Consider the following 18,402-nt stretch of genomic DNA (forward strand, 5'->3'; position numbering starts at 1 on the left):
TGTGGGTTATGGTTTAGCAATGAAAGGTGAAGGGAGGGGAGGAGAGAAGGGAGAAAGGGTAAGGAGGAAGAGGGAGAGAGGAAAGAACGAAGGGAGAGGGGAAGGGAAGGAAAGAGGGGTAAGATATAGAAGAAGAGACGAGAGAAAAGGGAGGAAAGGAAAGGAAGGGAGAGGAAAGATAAGGAAGAGAGAGAGGGAAGGAAGAAGAGGAGGAAGGGAAGGAGAGAAAGGAAGGAAAAGAAAGAGAATGGAAGGAGAGAGGAAAGGGGAGAGGATAAGGAGGAATGGAAAGGGAGGAAAGGCAGGGAGAGAGGGAGGTAATGGAGAGAAGGAGAAAGGGAGGGAGGAAGGGGAGGAAAAGGAGGGAGAGAAGGAAAGGGAGGAAGGGGAGGAAAAGAAGGGAGAAGGAAAGGGAGGGAGGAAGGGGAGGAAAAGAAGGGAGAGAAGGAAAGGGAGGGAGGAAGGGGAGGAAAAGGAGGGAGAGAAGGAAAGGGAGGGAGGAAGGGGAGGAAAAGAAGGGAGAGAAGGAAAGGGAGGGAAGGAGGAATGGAGGTAGGAAGGGGAGGAAAGATAAGCTATCAGCCTAATGTCCATCACCATCACCACTATCATCACCATACGAGTCATCACCATCACCACTATCATCACCATACGAGTCATCACCATCACCACCATCATCACCATACGAGTCATCACCATCACCACCATCATCACCATACGAGTCATCACCATCAACACTATCATCACCATACGAGTCATCACCATCACCACTATCATCACCATACGTCACTTCTTTCACCACCATCACCATCACGCATCACTCTTTCATCCCATTCCTTCATCACAGAATCACCATCACCAAAACCTTCATCACAATTACTTTCTCATCCCTCTCCGTCATCACCATCACCACCACATCACTAGAAACATCATCACATCACTTTTTTCATCCCATTCTTTCATCACAATTTCTTTTTCATCCCTTTCCGTCATCACCATCATCACAACATCGCTAGGAACTTCATCATCAAACATCACTCTCATCCTGTTCCTTCATCACACAAACACCATCACCAGAACCTTCATCACACATAGCTTTCTCACCCCTTTCCGTCATCACCATCATCACTAAGAACTTCATCATCAAACATCACTCTCATCCTGTTCCTTCATCACACAATCACCATCATCATCACCATTAAATAACATCTGCAAGTCATCACCAGGAGAGAAAACAACCACCTGAATCATCACTATCATCACAATACAGCTGCCATTCTCATCACAATCATCATCATCACAATCACCACCAACTAACACTATTATCAGAACTGTCACCACCACCATCATCACCACTACCACCATGAGTAATGCTTCTTTTTCATCACCTTTTTTAAATGTCATCACCATTCTCATCACCATCATGTTAAGGCGTCTACAAATTCACAATCACACCATATTTCATCACCACACGTATCACCATCATCACCACCATCATCACCACTACCACCATGAGTAATGCTTCGTTTTCATCACCTTTTTTAATTGTCATCACCATTCTCATCATCATCATGTTACGGCGTCTACAAATTCACAAACACTCCACCATCACCACCACCATCACCACACAATAAGTATCACCACTCCTTTTCATCACCAAAGACACCACATATCAACACCATAGACATCAGTATATCCTCATTTTCATCACCACGATCATCACCACCACCATCACCACCACCATCACCACCACCACCACCACTCCTTTTCATCACCAAAGACACCACATATCAACACCATAGACATCAGTATATCCTCATTTTCATCACCACGACCATCACCACCACCAGTTTCATCACCACTAAACCAGTTACAAGCACCATCATCACCACCACCACCACCACCACCACCTCAACCGTCCACAGCTGAAGCGTGATGAGGAATGAGAGAGAGAGAGAGAGAGAGAGAGAGAGAGAGATTTTACTCCTCTCTCTAACACACCTGAGTACAGGATGAGGCGTTTCTTCCCGCCTCACCTCTCTCTCTCTCTCTCTCTCTCTCGTCCAGTCCATTTCTCTCTATCAGTTCATCTTTGTCTGTCATTATCTCTCTCTCTCTCTCTCTCTCTCTCTCTCTCTCTCTCTCTCTCTTCTCTCTCTCTTCTCTCTCTCCCCCCGCCTAACCAGGAAATGCAAAATAATGTGACCAGAATACTGATAGGGAAGAAAGGGAGGGAAGGAGGGAGAGAGAGGGGAGAGAAGGGGAGGAAGAAGGGAGGGAAGGGAGGGAGAGAAGGTGGAGAGAAAGGAGGGAAGAGAACAAGAGTCTAGAAGCTGATAAGAGAGAGAGAGAGAGAGAGAGAGAGAGAGAGAGAGAGAGAGAGAGAGAGAGAGAGAGAGAGAGAGAGAATTAACAAAACGAGAAATGTAAATGGAAGTCATGAAGGAGAATGAGACAGAGGAGGAGGAGGAGGAGGAGGAAGACAAAGAAGAAGAAGAGGAGGAGGAAGAGATAAAAATAGAGAAAAAATAGAATAGAAACGAAATGGAACGTGAAAAGAATGTTGAGAGAGAGAGAGAGAGAGAGAGAGAGAGAGAGAGAGAGAGAGAGAGAGAGAGAGAGAGAGAGAGAGAGAGAGAGAGAGAGAGAGAGAGAGAGAGAGAGAGTGTCACCTGGACAATAACCTTTCTCACCTGAAAAAAAAAAAAAAAATCCGAATTTCACCTGTAGAAAGACTGATTAGGAGGAGGAGGAGGAGGAGGAGGAGAAGAAAAGGAAGAAGAAAATACTGATGCTACCAACACACACACACACACACACACACACACACACACACACACACACACACAGCAACCTAAGAATGCGTACACACAAGATCCTCCTCTCCCACGCAACAGTACGAGGATGAGGAGGAGGAAGAGGAGGAAGAGGAGGAGGAAGAGGAGGAGGAAAGTCATTCGAGTCAACATCAGCATTGGAGAGGCAAAGAGGGAGAGAAAAAATGGAGGAATGGAGAGGAGAGAGAGAGAGAGAGAGAGAGAGAGAGAGAGAGAGAGAGAGAGAGAGATTTATCTAACACAAACTTATCAAATCTTTCCTCATTTTCTTTCTTCTTCTTCTTCTTCTTCTTCTTATTATTATTATTATTATTATTTTTACTATTATCGTTAAGTAGAAAGTATTTATTTGTATCTTCGTTGCATTCTCGACACACACACACACACACACACACACACACACACACACACACACACACAGGTAAGGTATAAGTCAATTAGTGCACCCCCCCCCCCCCGACCGTTGCAAGGTAAGAAAAAAAGGCAAAAAAAAAAAAAAATAAATAAATAAATAAATAAATAAATAAATAAATAAATAAATGCCTTCTCGTGATAAGTTTTTGAAGTGCTTTATTATTGCTGTTGTTTGGGTCATGTCTTTAGAGATAGCGATAGGTGATGTATCTCTCTCTCTCTCTCTCTCTCTCTCTCTCTCTCTCTCTCTCTCTCTCTCTCGTTGCTAAGTCACTATAATCATTACCATGCGAGAATCTATCACACACACACACACACACACACACACACACACGTACACACGCACACATACAGTATTGGCACGACAAACAAACGTGTTGCGTAATTGTACAGTACCTGTGTGTTACCTGTCCGGGATCCTCTACCCTTCCTCCCCTTCTCTTCCCCCTCCTCCTCTCTTGCACCTCACTCCTCCCTAAATCACAAAGGAAAAAAGAAGGGAAGGGAGGATGAGAAACGAAAGAAGGGAATGGGATGGGAAGGTAAGGGAAGGGAAGAGAAGGATAGGAAAGGAAAGAGAAGAGAATGGAAGAAAGGAAAAATGAAGGGAAGAGAAGGGAAGGGAAGGAGGATGAAACACTGAAGAAATAAGGAAATGGGATGGGAAGGTAAGGGAAGAGAAGGATAGGGAAGGAAAGAGAAGAGAAGGGAAGAAAGGAAAAATTAATGGAAGAGAAGGGAAGGGAAGGAAGGGAGGATGAGAAAGAAGAGAGGGAAGGGAGGATGACAATGAAGGTATGTCGGGAAGGAGGGAGAGCGATAGAGAGAGTAAGGAAGGGAAAGAGAAGGGAGGGTATCTGGACACCTCTCCTCCCGAAACTGACCTCTCTTTCGGCCACCTCTTTGGAGTCTTATTTAGGAGCAGCGGGTAGCGTTTTTTTATATTATAGTTTCCTTTTTTTGTGCCCTTGAGCTGTCTCCTTTGTTGTAAAAAAAGGAATAAAATAACGAATGGATTGAATAGGAAAAACATCAAGATAGGGGAAAGGAAAGAACGAAGGAAGGGGACAGAGAGGAACAGACAAGGAAAAAATAAAAACTATATAAGACTGCAACTTGTGATAAAGATTAGGAATAAAAGAAAGGAAGGAGGAGGAGGAATAAAGAATAAAAATAATATACGAAGACTGGAGGAAGGAAGAGAGAGGATGATAAGGTAAAAAGCTAAAAGGAGGAGGAGGAGGAAAGGAGAATGAAAGAGGAGGAGGAAAGGGGGAGGGGGAGGAGGTGGCCTAGCTTGCAATATTACCTCCTCCTCCTCCTCCTCTTCCTCCTCTTCTTATCAAAGCTCTCTGGCTGATCTCTTCCTATCGGAGCAACAAATAAGATAACATGCCTTCCCTTCCTCCTCCTCTTCCTCCCCTCTTCTTCTTCCTCTTCCTCCCCTGCCTATTCCTTCTCTTCTCTCTCCCTCTTCTTCCTCCTCCTCTTTACCCCTTATCGTCTCCTTCCCTCCTTTTCCTCTTCCCCTCTTCTCCCCCCTCCTCCTCCTCCTCCTCCTCATTCAACCCTTTTTCCTATTAATTAAGACCCTTTTTCCTATTAAGTCGTAAACATGAGGTGGCACTTATGTGATCTTTATCTGTTCCTATCAGCAACATGTGAGTTAAGAAGAGGAGGAGGAGGAGGAGGAGGAGGAGTATACAAGCATGACAAGGCTCCTTCTGACCTCACCTGAAGGTCATCGAATATCAACAACGTGTCTCACCTGTCCTCCCTCCCTTTCCTCCCTTTTCTCTCCCCTTGCTTTCCTTTGTCTCCCTTTCTCCTCCTCCCTCATTCCTCTATCTTTCTTTTCCTCTACTCTTATTTCCCCTCTCCCTTCTTCTTTCTCTCATTTTTCTCTCCCTTCTTTTCTTGCTTTATATTTTTTCTTCCTTCTTTTGCTTCTCATTCTATCGCTCTTTCCTTTTCCTCCTTTCCTTGTTTTCCTTCTATTCCCTTTTTCATTGTTTTTCCTCTCTTCGTTTCTTTTCCTTCTCTCTATCTCCCTTTCCTTTCTTTCCCTCTATTTTCCTCTTCCCTTCATCCTTTTCTTTCCTTCTATCTCCCCTTTTCTCTTATCCTTCCCTTGCTTCTCCTCTCCCTCCCTTCCTCTTCCTTCCTTCCTTCTTTTTATTCCACTCTCCTCGTTTACATTCCCTTCCTCCTCTTCCTTCCTTTGTCTTCTAATTACTCTCTCAAACACTCCCTCTTTTCCTATTCTTTTCCCTCCTCCTTACCACACATCTAACCTTCTCCTTATCGTGCAATGTTTCGTCACTCCCTGCATCATTTTTCCTCCTTCTCTCTCTCTCTCTCTCTCTCTCTCTCTCTCTCTCTCTCTCTCTCCTAAAACGTGTATTGAGCCACGTTCCTCTGGCTTCCTCGAACGTTTGATGAGGATGGAAAAGAATAATAGGAAAAAAATGAAGGCTTATTGGGTAAAGAATGCAATAGGTTAGAGATTATATGAAATACCTTATAGCATTTTGACTTTGTATAATACTGATGCATAGAAAATACGAAGATACGAACACTATACGAATGAGAAACTACAAAATAATGATAGAAATGAAAACGATAACACAGGAAAAAAAAAGACTTATTGGGTAAAGAATGCAATAGGTTAGAGATTATATGAAATACCTTATAGCATTTTGACTTTGTATAATACTGATGCAGAGAAAATACGAAGATACGAACACTATACGAATGAGAAACTACAAAATAATGATAGAAATGCAAACGATAACACAGGAAAAAAAAAAAGACTTATTGGGTAAAGAATGCAACTGATTAGAGATTATATGAAATACCTTATAGCATTTTGACCTTGAATAATATTGATACAGAGAAAATACGAAGATACGAACACTATACGAATGAGAAACTACAAAATAATGATAGAAATGAAAACGATAACACAGGAAAAAAAAAGACTTATTGGGTAAAGAATGCAATAGGTTAGAGATTATATGAAATACCTTATAGCATTTTGACTTTGTATAATACTGATGCAGAGAAAATACGAAGATACGAACACTATACGAATGAGAAACTACAAAATAATGATAGAAATGCAAACGATAACACAGGAAAAAAAAAAAGACTTATTGGGTAAAGAATGCAACTGATTAGAGATTATATGAAATACCTTATAGCATTTTGACCTTGAATAATATTGATGCAGAGAAAATACGAAAATACGAGCAAAATACGAATAAAAAACTACAAAATAATGAAAGAAATGCAAACAAAAACACAGGAAAAAAATGAAGGCTTATTGGGTAAAGAATGCAATAGATTAGAGATTATATGAAATACCTTAAAGCATTTTGACCTTGAATAATATTGATACAGAGAAAATACGAAGATACGAACACTATACGAATGAGAAACTACAAAATAATGATAGAAATGCAAACGATAACACAGGAAAAAAAAAAGACTTATTGGGTAAAGAATGCAACTGATTAGAGATTATATGAAATACCTTATAGCATTTTGACCTTGAATAATATTGATGCAGAGAAAATACGAAAATACGAGCAAAATACGAATAAAAAACTACAAAATAATGAAAGAAATGCAAACAAAAACACAGAAAAAGAATAAGATAAAAAATGACAACGAAAAAGTATAAAAAAGAAAAAAGAAAAAAGAGAAAAAAAAGTTGTTAGCGTAAGATCAAGAGTGTTATCCGTTGTCAGGTGTAAGCTTACCTGTGGCTACTAATTAATTACACCTTCCTTATCAACGCCAGGTAAGAGGAGGGGACAGGTTATATGCAATTTCCCGGTGTTTGAGTGTGTGTGTGTGTGTGTGTGTGTGTGTGTGTGTGTGTGTGTGTGTGTGTTTCATCGTCAGTACCCTCTCCCCCCTCCCCTTCCCGGAAAGAATTATACATGTGTGTGTGTGTGTGTGTGTGTGTGTGTGTGTGTGTGTAAGGGGTCAGGCGGAGGTCATGTTTGCCTGCTCGCTTGCACGTATGAGGGTTCGCACACACACACATACACACACACACACAAGCTAAATTTCCGCTCTATCTTTCTTTCTTTCATTTTTCTTCATTCATATTTCCCTTTATGGCTCTTTACGGGGGGGAGGGGGAAGGGGGTACTGACTGACTGACTGGCTGACGATCACGAGCCCATCACGTGATCAGACCTTGGGGTGAAGACGTACACACCTGAGCTGCATTACTCATTGCCGAAGTCACCTGACGGGATGAACCTTGAACGGTGCATTGTTTTCGTCTTTTTCGTCACCACCGGCCTCGTCCTCCTCCTCCCCCTCCTCCCCTTTTATCACCTGTATGTCTCCACCTGTCCCTTCGTTAATCTCAATGCACTCAACGCTATCTCTCTCTTCAAGGATTATTCACCGCATAAGACGTTTCCGGACAGATAAAAGACAAAGAATAACTAGATAAAAAAATATAAAAACATTACTATCTATATATTTTTTTTTCATACAGAAGACAGCCATTGCTTTAAAGGTATTTTTTAATTGGCTATCTTTCTCCTTCTGTGTTACGCCATCACATGCAATCAACACACACACACACACACACACACACACACACACACACACACACACACACACACTATGTATAATTACTTTCAACATCTCTTTTCTCCTTCCTTGTTACATCACTACATACACTCAACGCACATTTACACACTTGCCATGTCCTATTAAAACTGTAAGTAATGTTTTCTATAGCATTTCATGGACGGAACACTCAGGACAGACTTCTAATGTTTTTTTTCTGTTCTTGTGTTCTAAGGTTGTGTTATTGTGTTCCTCCTGATGCCAGACTCCCTATCCTAACCCTCTCTCTTCCCTTTCTTTACGCTCCTTCCTCCACTTCCTCTATTCTTCTCTGTAACCGATTCTACTTTCCTCTTCTTCCTTCTATTTTCCTTCTTCCATTTTTACGCTTCCTTATTCATTTTATTTCTCCGTTTCTTCTCCTTCATTCCTTCTTTTTTTTTCTTTCTCTCCTTTTTCTTCTCCTTCCCTTCTTCCCTTTTATTTATTTCTCTTCTTTCTCCTCCTTCTCTTTTTCCTTTCTTTCTCTCCTTTTTCTTCTTCTCTCCTTCCCTTTTCATTCTTTCTCTCCTTCCTTCTTTCCTTTTCTTTCTTTCTCTCCTTATCACTCGGCTCTTCTATCCTCCTCCTCCTCCTCCTCCTCGCCTTTCTCTACACCATTTAAGTAACTATATTCTTCCTTTTCTTCATCCTCTTCCCTTTCCTTTTCTTTATTATCTCTTCTTTCCATTCTCATCTTCTCTTCCTCCTCCTTCTTCTCTACACTATTTCAATAACTATATTCTTCCTTTTCTCCCTCAACCCTTCCCTTTTTTATCATTTCTCTCTCCATTCTCTTCTCATCCTCTCATTCATTCCAGTATCATTATCTAAGCCTAAACATGACTTCTCCAACACCTTAAAAACTTCAATCCATCAATCTTCAACACTTTAAGACACTAGCTCAGTCTCCCATTAAAAACTACGTCCGGTTAGCGAGAGAACGTGTAAGGCTTCCGAAGCAGGCTTATTCACCACCTTTCTGACGCCCTACAAAAACTAAGTCGATAATGTAAGCCAACTAGACAGGTTAAGCTAGATTTTAAAAAAGGTAGAGTCCCCCCTCCATCCCGTCTCCTTCCCATAACTGACCTACCTTATATGAAGTTAATTAACCAACCTTACCTGTGGATTATATTAAAGGTAGAGTCTCCCCCATCCTTCCTCCTTCTTCCCATAAATGACCTACCTTATGAAGTTAACTAACCTTACCTGTGGATTATATTAAAGGTAGAGTCTCCCCATCCTTCCTCCTTCCCTTAAATGACTTACCTTATATGAAGTTAACCTACCTTACCTGTGGATTATATTAAGGGTAGAGTCCCCAGCCCTTCCCCTCCCTTCTCTCCATTACTGACCTACCTTATGAAGTTAACCAACCTTACCTGTGGATTAATTAAAGGTAGAGCCCCCCCATCCCTTTCCTTCCCTTCTCCCTTCCATCACTGACCTACCTTATAAATGAAGTCATCTAACCGGGTCTGTCTTATTAGGAAAGGGGATGAAAGTGTGAGTAAAAAGCTGAAGTATTATTATTATTATTATCATCATCATCATCATCATATCACTGTACCTGTCACATTACGAGAAGGTGGATTTTTTTACAGTAAAGGAAGCAGATAAAAACGAACGAAAAAAAGAACACAAATTTACTAACAGGTGTGAAAACTTAACTTACCTAAAATTAACCTCACCTTTACCTGCATTTTTTTCCTGCTAACCACTTGAGACCACGAAAAAAAAAAAAAAAAAAAAAATCAAGTATTCAAAACAGGTGTGAAAACTTAACTTAAAAACAATTATTAACTTCAACTCAACGTATTTTCTTTCCTGCTAGACACTTGAGACCACGAAGAAAAAAAAAAGGATCAAGTAAACAAAACAGGTGGGGAGAATTTAACTTACCTACAATTATTAACCTAACTTCTACGCATTTTCTTTCCTGCTAGACACTTGAGACCACGAAGATATGACCGTCAGTATACAAAACAGGTGTGGAAACTTAACTTACCTACAATTATTAACCTAACTTCTACGCATTTTCCTTCCTGGTAACCACTTGAGACCACGAAAAAATGACCGTCAGTATACAAAACAGGTGTGAAAACTTAACTTACCTACAATTATTAACCTAACTTCTACGCATTTTCCTTCCTGGTAACCACTTGAGACCACGAAAAAATGACCGTCAGTATACAAAACAGGTGTGAAAACTTAACTTACCTACAATTATCAACCTAACCTCGACGTATTTTCTTTCCTGCTAGCAACTCGAAACCACGAAGAAATGACCGGAAGTATATAAAACAGGTGTGAACATAACTTACCTACGATTATCCTCACCTTCTATAGTGTTTTTTTCCCCCCTGCTGACCACATGAGAACGCAAAAAGAGAGCTAGCATACAAAGCAGCTGTGAAAACTTAACTTACCTAGAATTACCCTCGCCATGATGTGATTGGTTCTTCCTCTGACTCCCGGACGGTCAAAATTTCTCCCGGACGAATGAAAACATGAATAAAAACGGGAAATAGAACGAGAACGCGAGCAAGACGAACGCAGCACGAACGTCAGCGGCTGCGTCCACGATAATACTGTCCCCCCATTGCAAAAAGAAGGAGAAAGGAAGGAGAGGGAGAAGAAAGAGAAAAAGTGTACAAGGAGGTGGAGGTGGAGCTTGAGTCTTTTCTGAGGCTTCCTTGTTCTCCTCCTCCTCCTCCTCCTCCTCCTCTCTTTCCTTGTCTTTCTTCTCTTTATCTAATTCGTCTTTTTTTGTTTTCTTCCTCTTTTCTCTTCTCTTTCATCTAGTTATCCTCCTCCTCCTGTTCCTCGTCTTCCTTTCCCCTCAATTCTCTCTCTCTCTCTCTCTCTCTCTCTCTCTCTCTCTCCTCTATTCACGTGGCTAAACATGCGCTTCCTTAACTTACTTTGTACATGAGACAGAGAAAGAAAGGAAGAAAGAAATACATCCAAAACATAAGAAATAATAAATGAAAAGAATTTGTTATGAAAAGGTAGATGGACGAGGAATTGTTACTTATATATTATTAGTTAAGATTTATACATTTATTTTGCTTCATTCATAATTCACAATCCTCTGTACTGAATAAGTGAGTGAGTTTAGTAGCGTATAATTTAGTCTAGTATTCATTTCTTTATGTATATTTTAAGTACATAACAAAAAACACAACTAAATATCTTGGGAAATATCTTACCTATTATATGACTTCATTTATAAGGGAAAGCCATCATTGGAAATTTAGTCATAGCCTACTGTTATTTTTTTGGTCGATATGTATCTTAAACCTTTCCGTCTTCCATATTTAGCATTTTGTCTATTCATATCCTTCTTGTTAAGTATTTTTTTTTGTCTTATTTTGTCTATTGTTTTGTATATTATCTATTTGTATCTTGTAGTTTATTCGTTTCCTAGCTCTTGTAATGTTCTGTATATTGTCTATCTTAAAAGCTTGTGATGTTCTGTATATTGTCCATTTCTATCTTAAAAGTTTGTGTGAGGAAAGGGAAGGGAAGGGAAGGAAGAATAGACGGGAGTGGGAAAAGGAATGGAATGGAAGGGAGGAAATAGAGAAAGGGACGGAAGAAGAGGAAAACGGAAGAGGATGAAGAGAGGAAATAAATGAGAAAGGAAAATTTTGAAAGGGAAGAGTAAGATAGGGAGGGAAAAGGGAAGATGAAGGAATTAAAAAAAAAATCGTAATGTTCCTTATCCAATCACGTGTTAAGTCCATAAATTAGTGTATACATGTATCGTACACGTGTTTTGGGTACGCAAGGTCGTGTGCGCCTGAACGTGTGTGTGTGTGTGTGTGTGTGTGTTCTACCAATCCCACCCACTCCATTACTCATTCCCATCTCACTTTGACTCCATTACAATACATCAAATAACGCAATAGGAAAAGAAGGAAATGAAGGGTGAGAGGAGGGTCTCTCTCTCTCTCTCTCTCTCTCTCTCTCTCTCTCTCTCTCTCTCTCTCTCTCTCTCTCTCTCTCTCGTCCTTGTAATACCATGCCCATACCCCTCCCATGTCCCTCTGTGTCCTTCCTATCCTGTCTCTCTTCCTCTTCCTGTCCTTCCTAATTCCTGTTCCTTCAGTTAGATAACCCTTTCTTATTTCCTTCCTCTCCTACCCCTTCCTTTTCTCTCTTTCCAATTCTCTTCCTATGTTTTTTCTTCCCATTCCCTTTCCGTCCTTCCTAATTCCTGCCCCTTCCATTAGATAACCATTTCTTATTTTTTTTCCAATCACTTCCTTTTCTTTCTTTCCAATTATCTTCCTATGTTTTTCTTCCCTTTCCTTTCCTCTCCTGCATCTTCTTACCTTACTTGTCCTTCCTAATTCCTCTCCCCTTCAGTTAGATAAGCCCTTATTAATATTCCCTTCCTCTCCCTTACTGTCTCTGTCTGTCTGTCTTCCCTATTCCCCCTTCCAATCTTACTTTTCACTCACTTTCATTTTGCAGTCTCCCTTCCTCATCTTTCTTTCCTTTCTTTATTTTCTTCCTTTTCCTTTTTCTAGTTCTTGGTTTTTCTTTTCCTTTCCTATGATAATCTTCGTTCCACATCATTTCTTTCCCTCTTCATTCTTTTTCTTTCCCTCTTTTCCTTCGCCGTCCCATCTCTTCCTCTAATTAATTCGCTTTCCATTCCATTCCTTTCCACTCTGCCGTCTTCCCTTCCATCCCTTTTCTTTCCTCTCGTTCCATCTCTTCCCTTCCCTTTCCTTTCACTTTTCAACTCGCTCCCAATCTTTCCATCCTTCCTTAACCTATTTCTTAACTTTGATCCTTCTGCTCTCTCTCTCTCTCTCTCTCTCTCTCTCTCTCTCTCCACTCCCAAGGACCTTCACATATAGCTCACCAAATATCAGACTGAAATATTAATATCGACCTTCTACGTGTGTGTGTGTGAGAGAGAGAGAGAGAGAGAGAGAGAGAGAGAGAGAGAGAGAGAGAGAGAGAGACCCCATTTCTCATAATTTCCAGTAATTCACATTTATTTCTCTTCCGGGCTCTTCTGATGTGAATTTCTGGCCCTCAAAGGAAGGCTAAGGACTGGACTGGTGCTTTGGGCGCTTATTAACGACATGCAGACACGACAATGCATTATAATTCGGTATTTCAGGAGGGAGAACGTTTAGCGTAGTTACCGCGTCAAAAGAGAAAACGGGCAGCATTTTTTTCGGGTAAACTCGTCTATTTTCGCTCCTGGTTGGCCTATTTGAGTGTGTCTGGATGAGGCCAACTTGAAGCCTTTCCACGTATTCTGCACTTCAATACGAATTCCTGAGGGTCGTAAATGAGGTCGAGAGAGAGAGAGAGAGAGAGAGAGAGAGAGAGAGAGAGAGAGAGAGAGAGAGAGAGAGAATATGAGTTAGCTAAGTCTAGTTAACCTAATGAAATTGAGACTCCATTACATCACTCATATTTCCTCTTTTAATTAATGTATTTTTTCCCATTTTTTCTTTCTCTTCTAACATTCACTTTCTCATCTCTATCACTAATTTTCTCTACATTTTACAAATGTTTTTCCTACCATATTCTTAATTACGTATCTCTCTCTCTCTCTCTCTCTCTCTCTCTCTGACCACCTCCTCGCTTAAGTTGAGTAACAGAAGATCAATATTTAAGAGAGAGAGAGAGAGAGAGAGAGAGATACCAAGTTACCCAATATACCTGTACTCGTTTAAATACCCCCCCCCCTCTCACACACACACACACACACACACACACACACACACACACACACGCACACACACAGAGCTCACCATGACACGCCTTATCTAAACACATGTAACATTTTTTTTTCTTCATTTACGTAATATTGAATAACACGTGATGTCCATGCATCTTTGAGTATTAAGAGATAAGAGATAAAGAGATAAAGAAAAGCAGAGACAGACAGAGATAAAAGGCAGGACACAGACAGACGAAGGTAATACAGTAAGACCTCTCTCTCTCTCTCTCTCTCTCTCTCTCTCTCTCTCTCTCTCTCTCTCTCTCTCCTATCGTTTTTCAGTATGTGTACACGCCCATGAGACACGTATACATGTGTGTGTGTGTGTGTGTGTGTGTGTGTGTGTGTGTGTGTGTGTGTGTGTGTGTGTGTTGACCTGGCGCCACCTGTCGGTCTCCATGGTAACTATATCGACACTGACGAGGTGACGATCGACGTATGTGTGTGTGTGTGTGTGTGTGTGTGTGTGTGTGTGTGTGTGTGTGTGTATAAATTCTCTGCTGAAACCATAAGTAAATAAACATCATCCTCATCATTATTATAAGTAGTAGTAGTAGTAGTAGTAGTAGAAGTAGTAGTAGTAGTAGTAGAAAAACAAGAATAAGAGGAAGAAGAAGAAGAAGAAGATGAAGACGAAAAAGAAGAAGTAGAGGAGGAGGAAGGAGAAGAGGAAGAGTATGAAGAACAAGAAAAAAACAAAACAAAAAGAAGATGAATAAGAACAAGAAGACGAACAATTATAACAACAACAAATAAAAAGACTATGATAACGATGACAATGATAAACAAGTAAACAAAACGCAGATAATGAAGATAAACAGTAAACACAACCCCGTAATGTTATGTAATGTTACCTGGGCCGGGCTATTCTCGAGGGCTACCTGTATGTTACCTGATGATGAATTAAAGGGACACTAACCTTGACATTACAGGTGAACATTCCTTCCCTCCTTCCTCCTCTATCTCCCTTCCTTTTCACCTGTCTTCCTGTCATATCTTTGCCTACTTTCGCTTTCCTTTCCTCCTGACTTCTCCTTCCTTATTTTTCTTTCCAATGTTTGCTAGTGTTTTATTTAATCTTTCTTTTCTTAACTTCTATTCCTGTTCTTCTATCTCTCTTTTCTTATTTTTTTTGCTTTGTTTTTTTCTTATTTTTCATCAGTAATTCGATTTTTCTTTTTTTTCCTTTCAGTATTACATCCGTTTTTTTTTCAGTCTTCTTTCTTTATAATTTTCTATCTTCTTTTTTTATCTTTTCACTCGTTAATCGTATTCTGTTTTTCCTATATTCTTCCTTTTATCCTTTTGTTTACTTTCGTTTTCTTTTCCTCTTCCCTTTCCGTCTTCTTGTTTTTCTCTCCAGCGTTTGATAGTACTTTATCTAATCTTTCTTTTTTTAACTTCTATTCCTGTTCTTCTATCTCTCTTTTTTTCTTCTTTTTTTTTTTTGCCTTTTCTTATCTTTCATCAGTAATTTGTTTTTCTCTCAATTTTCCTTCAGTATTACACCCATTTATTTTAGTCTTTCTTTATAATTTTCTTTCTTCTTTTCTAGTTTTTTTCCTTTTCATCTTTCCACGTTAATCGTATTTTATCTTTCCTACTTTTCATTATCTCTTATTTTCCTTTCTTCCCTCTTTCGTATTGCCGCTGTTCCTCCTTTTCATAATCGCCTTTCTCCTTTACTTCTCATTCATTCTCCTTCCTCTCCTTCCTTCCTTCCTCTAGTCTTTTAACCTTGACAAAACATAACATAGCAAAGCCTCACCTACACACACACACACACACACACACACACACACACACACACACACACACACACACACACACACATACACAATAGCTATAATTCCTTCCTTCCTCTCATTCTCTTCTACATTATCACGCCATCACTTGTTCCCCCTTTTCTTCGTTGTTCCTCCTCTTTCTACCCTTTCTTTACCATTTCATCATCTCACTTTCTATCTATCTATCTTTTCGTCTCCTGCTTCACCATTCGTACCTGTGGCGTTTACTTGTTAATTAGGAAAAGGTAGGCAGAGGTGAGAGGGATTAAGTGTTGCCAGAACGAAGACCAACCCTTTAAATCCACCTCAATTGTGACTTTTCTTCCCTAACCTATGAATAAAATAATAACATTGAATACGAAATAAATACAAACACGAACGCACTAAGTAATATAAAGGAAAGGGAGACTATGGCTGAGTAATCCTTCCTCTCTTTCTCCTCTTCTTTGCATATGAGAAAAAAAACATTGAATAAAAAATAAATACAAACACGAACACTAGTTATAAAAGGAAGAAAATTACATAACTGAGTACCCCTTCTTCCTCCTCCTCCTCTTTCTTCTCCTCCTATACACTCTCCCCAACACACTATTAACAGGTATCAATATTGGCTCACCTGGATTACATATTGATTGGATAACCTCGTCCTGGTCCACCTCGCCTGTCTGACCTCCAATAAAACTTACCTGGAGTCACGTGGGGGTCAATTTGGGGTCACCTGTGCGCGCTCTTAATCAACTTACCTGGAAAGAAAGAGAAAGTGGTTAGACCGTTAAACGTGTATCTTTAAGAAGGGTGAGAGAGAGAGAGAGAGAGAGAGAGAGAGAGAGAGAGAGAGAGAGAGAGAGAGAGAGAGAGAGAGAGAGAATAATTATGAGATAGACAGATAGATAGATATATAGATAGGTAGATAGATAGAGAGAGAGAGAGAGAGAGAGAGAGAGAGAGAGAGAGAGAGAGAGAGAGAGAGAGACTTAAAGCAAGGGTAGACTAAACTAAAGGCGAAGTACCCATGAGAGAGAGAGAGAGAGAGAGAGAGAGAGAGAGAGAGAGAGAGAGAGAGAGAGAGAGAGAGAGAGAGAGAGAGAGAGAGAGAGAGAGAGAGAGAGAGAGAGAGAGAGAGAGAGAGAAACTACCAACGTTCTCCTTTAAAACTCGTAACCCGAATTTCTTTTCCTTTTTTTTTCTTTCTTTTCTTTGTCTTCCTTCTTCCTTCCTTTTCCCTTTACCTCCCTTTTTTATTTTCTTTCTTCTTCCTCTTCCATAAACATTCACCCTTAATACTCTTCTACCCCTCTTCTTCTTCCTCTTTTTTCCTCTTCCTCTTCCTTTACTTAATCTTCCCTTCTTCTATAAATCTCTGGGTTACAATTCTTCATATTTTCCATCTATTTTTTTATCTAATTATTCCTTCCCTTCTTCTTCTACGATATTTCTCTCTTCCTTCTTTTATCCTTCTCTTCCACTTCCTTACTTCTGTCTCTCCATCTTCTTCCACTTCTTCCTTTTATCTTCATCCTCCTCCTCCTCCTCCACTTCCATTCACTCCCTCTCAATCTTCCTATACCATATTCTTCATCTCTTCCACTCCTTCTTCCTTTCTTCTTCTTCTCTTCCTCTTCTCCTTCCTCCTCCTCCTCCTCTCACCTGTACTTTCAACTGTGCCACGGCGGGGTCAGCTGATTCGTGACGTCACAATTGACCTCGAGGGAATGGCGGCGTCATGGTTCGTGAATGAATTATATCTATTCTTCTTCTTCTCTTATTCCTCCTCTTTTCTCATCTTCCTTTCATTTCTGTTATCTTTATCATCTCTGTTCTTCTTCTTCTTCTCCTCCTCTCTTCTCATCTTCCTCTCTATCCCGTTATCTTTATCATCTCTGTTCTTCTTCTTCTTCTTCCTTTCTCCTCCTCTCTTCTCATCTTCCTCTCTATCCCGTTATCTTTATCATCTGTTCTTCTTCTTCTTCTTCTCTTTCTCCTCCTCTCTTCTCATCTTCCTCTCTATCCCGTTACTTTTATCATCTCTGTTCTTCTTCTTTTTCTTCTCCTTCTCCTCCTCTCTTCTCATCTTCCTCTCTATCCCGTTATCTTTATCATCTCTGTTCTTCTTCTTCTTCTTCTCCTTCTCCTCCTCTCTTCTCATCTTCCTCTCTATCCCGTTACTTTTATCATCTCTGTTCTTCTTCTTCTTCTTCTCCTTCTCCTCCTCTCTTCTCATCTTCCTCTCTATCCCGTTATCTTTATCATCTCTGTTCTTCTTCTCTTTCTCCTCCTCTCTTCTCATCTTCCTCTCTATCCCGTTACTTTTATCATCTCTGTTCTTCTTCTTCTTCTTCTCCTTCTCCTCTCTTCTCTTTACTTCCATTCATCCTTTCCTTACTTACCCAGAATAGGAAATAAACACTTACACGAACATTGGAAATAAGAGGAATGGGGGATAATGGTTTCCTCTTCCTTCTTTCCTTCCTTCCTCCTCCTCCTCTTCTTCTCCTCCTCCTCCATTTCTCATTCTCTTCTTCTCCATTTCTTACTTCCTTATTTATGTTATGTTTGTTTTTTGTATGTTTTCTTTCCTCCTCTTTTTCTTTTTCTTCTTCTTCCTTTTCTTTTCTCGTGTATAAATTTCCCTTCGTCCTTGTATATAATTTTCCCTTTCTCTTTCTCGTTTTCCTTTTCCTCCTCCTCCTCCTCCTCCTCTTCTTCTTCTTCTTCTTCTTGTTCTCCTTCTTTTTCCTTCTCCTTTTTCTTTTTCTCATTCTTCTTCTTCTTCTTCTTTTTCCTTCTTCTTCTTCTTCTTCCTCCATTATTAAGAACACGTGCATGTAGATAACTTCCTCAATCTCCAACCTTCCTCCTTTCCTCCATATTTTCTCTCCATCTTCCTCAAAACCACATCAGCATCCTTCCTTCCCTCCCTCCTCCCTTCCTCTTCCCTTCTCTCCCTTCCTTACTTCCTTCTCTCCTAGGT

The 18,402-nt window shown here is 40.2% G+C and overlaps 2 protein-coding genes and 1 long non-coding RNA gene across 5 annotated transcripts in view; all 3 read right to left on the bottom strand.

Annotated features, from left to right (window-relative positions):
- The window catches only part of LOC126983324 (trafficking kinesin-binding protein milt-like), a 114,447-nt gene that overhangs the window by 53,915 nt on the left and 42,130 nt on the right, over positions 1-18,402 (bottom strand). Inside the window, exon 1 of one of the 3 annotated variants that reach the window (XM_050836022.1) lies at positions 10,319-10,352. The exons of the other annotated variants lie outside the window; for them this stretch is intronic. Within the exon in view, the coding sequence (XP_050691979.1) occupies positions 10,319-10,337 (19 nt within the window). The 5' untranslated portion in view covers positions 10,338-10,352. Of the gene's footprint in view, positions 1-10,318; positions 10,353-18,402 lie in introns of those variants that run through there. 3 annotated transcript variants of the gene reach the window in all.
- The window catches only part of LOC126983325 (uncharacterized), an 85,217-nt gene continuing 81,471 nt past the window's right edge, over positions 14,657-18,402 (bottom strand). The window contains exon 5 of the mRNA XM_050836024.1: positions 14,657-16,174. Within this exon, the coding sequence (XP_050691981.1) occupies positions 16,146-16,174 (29 nt within the window). The 3' untranslated portion in view covers positions 14,657-16,145. The remainder of the gene's footprint in view (positions 16,175-18,402) is intronic.
- The window catches only part of LOC126983328 (uncharacterized), a 1,010-nt gene continuing 131 nt past the window's right edge, over positions 17,524-18,402 (bottom strand). Inside the window, exons 1-2 of the long non-coding RNA XR_007735795.1 lie at positions 17,739-18,402; positions 17,524-17,672 (exon numbers count right to left, since the gene is read on the bottom strand). The exon at positions 17,739-18,402 is cut by the window's right edge and continues 131 nt beyond it. This is a non-coding gene — a long non-coding RNA (uncharacterized LOC126983328). The remainder of the gene's footprint in view (positions 17,673-17,738) is intronic.

This window comes from Eriocheir sinensis, chromosome 53 (assembly GCF_024679095.1).
Source record: "Eriocheir sinensis breed Jianghai 21 chromosome 53, ASM2467909v1, whole genome shotgun sequence".
NCBI lineage: Eukaryota > Metazoa > Arthropoda > Malacostraca > Decapoda > Varunidae > Eriocheir > Eriocheir sinensis.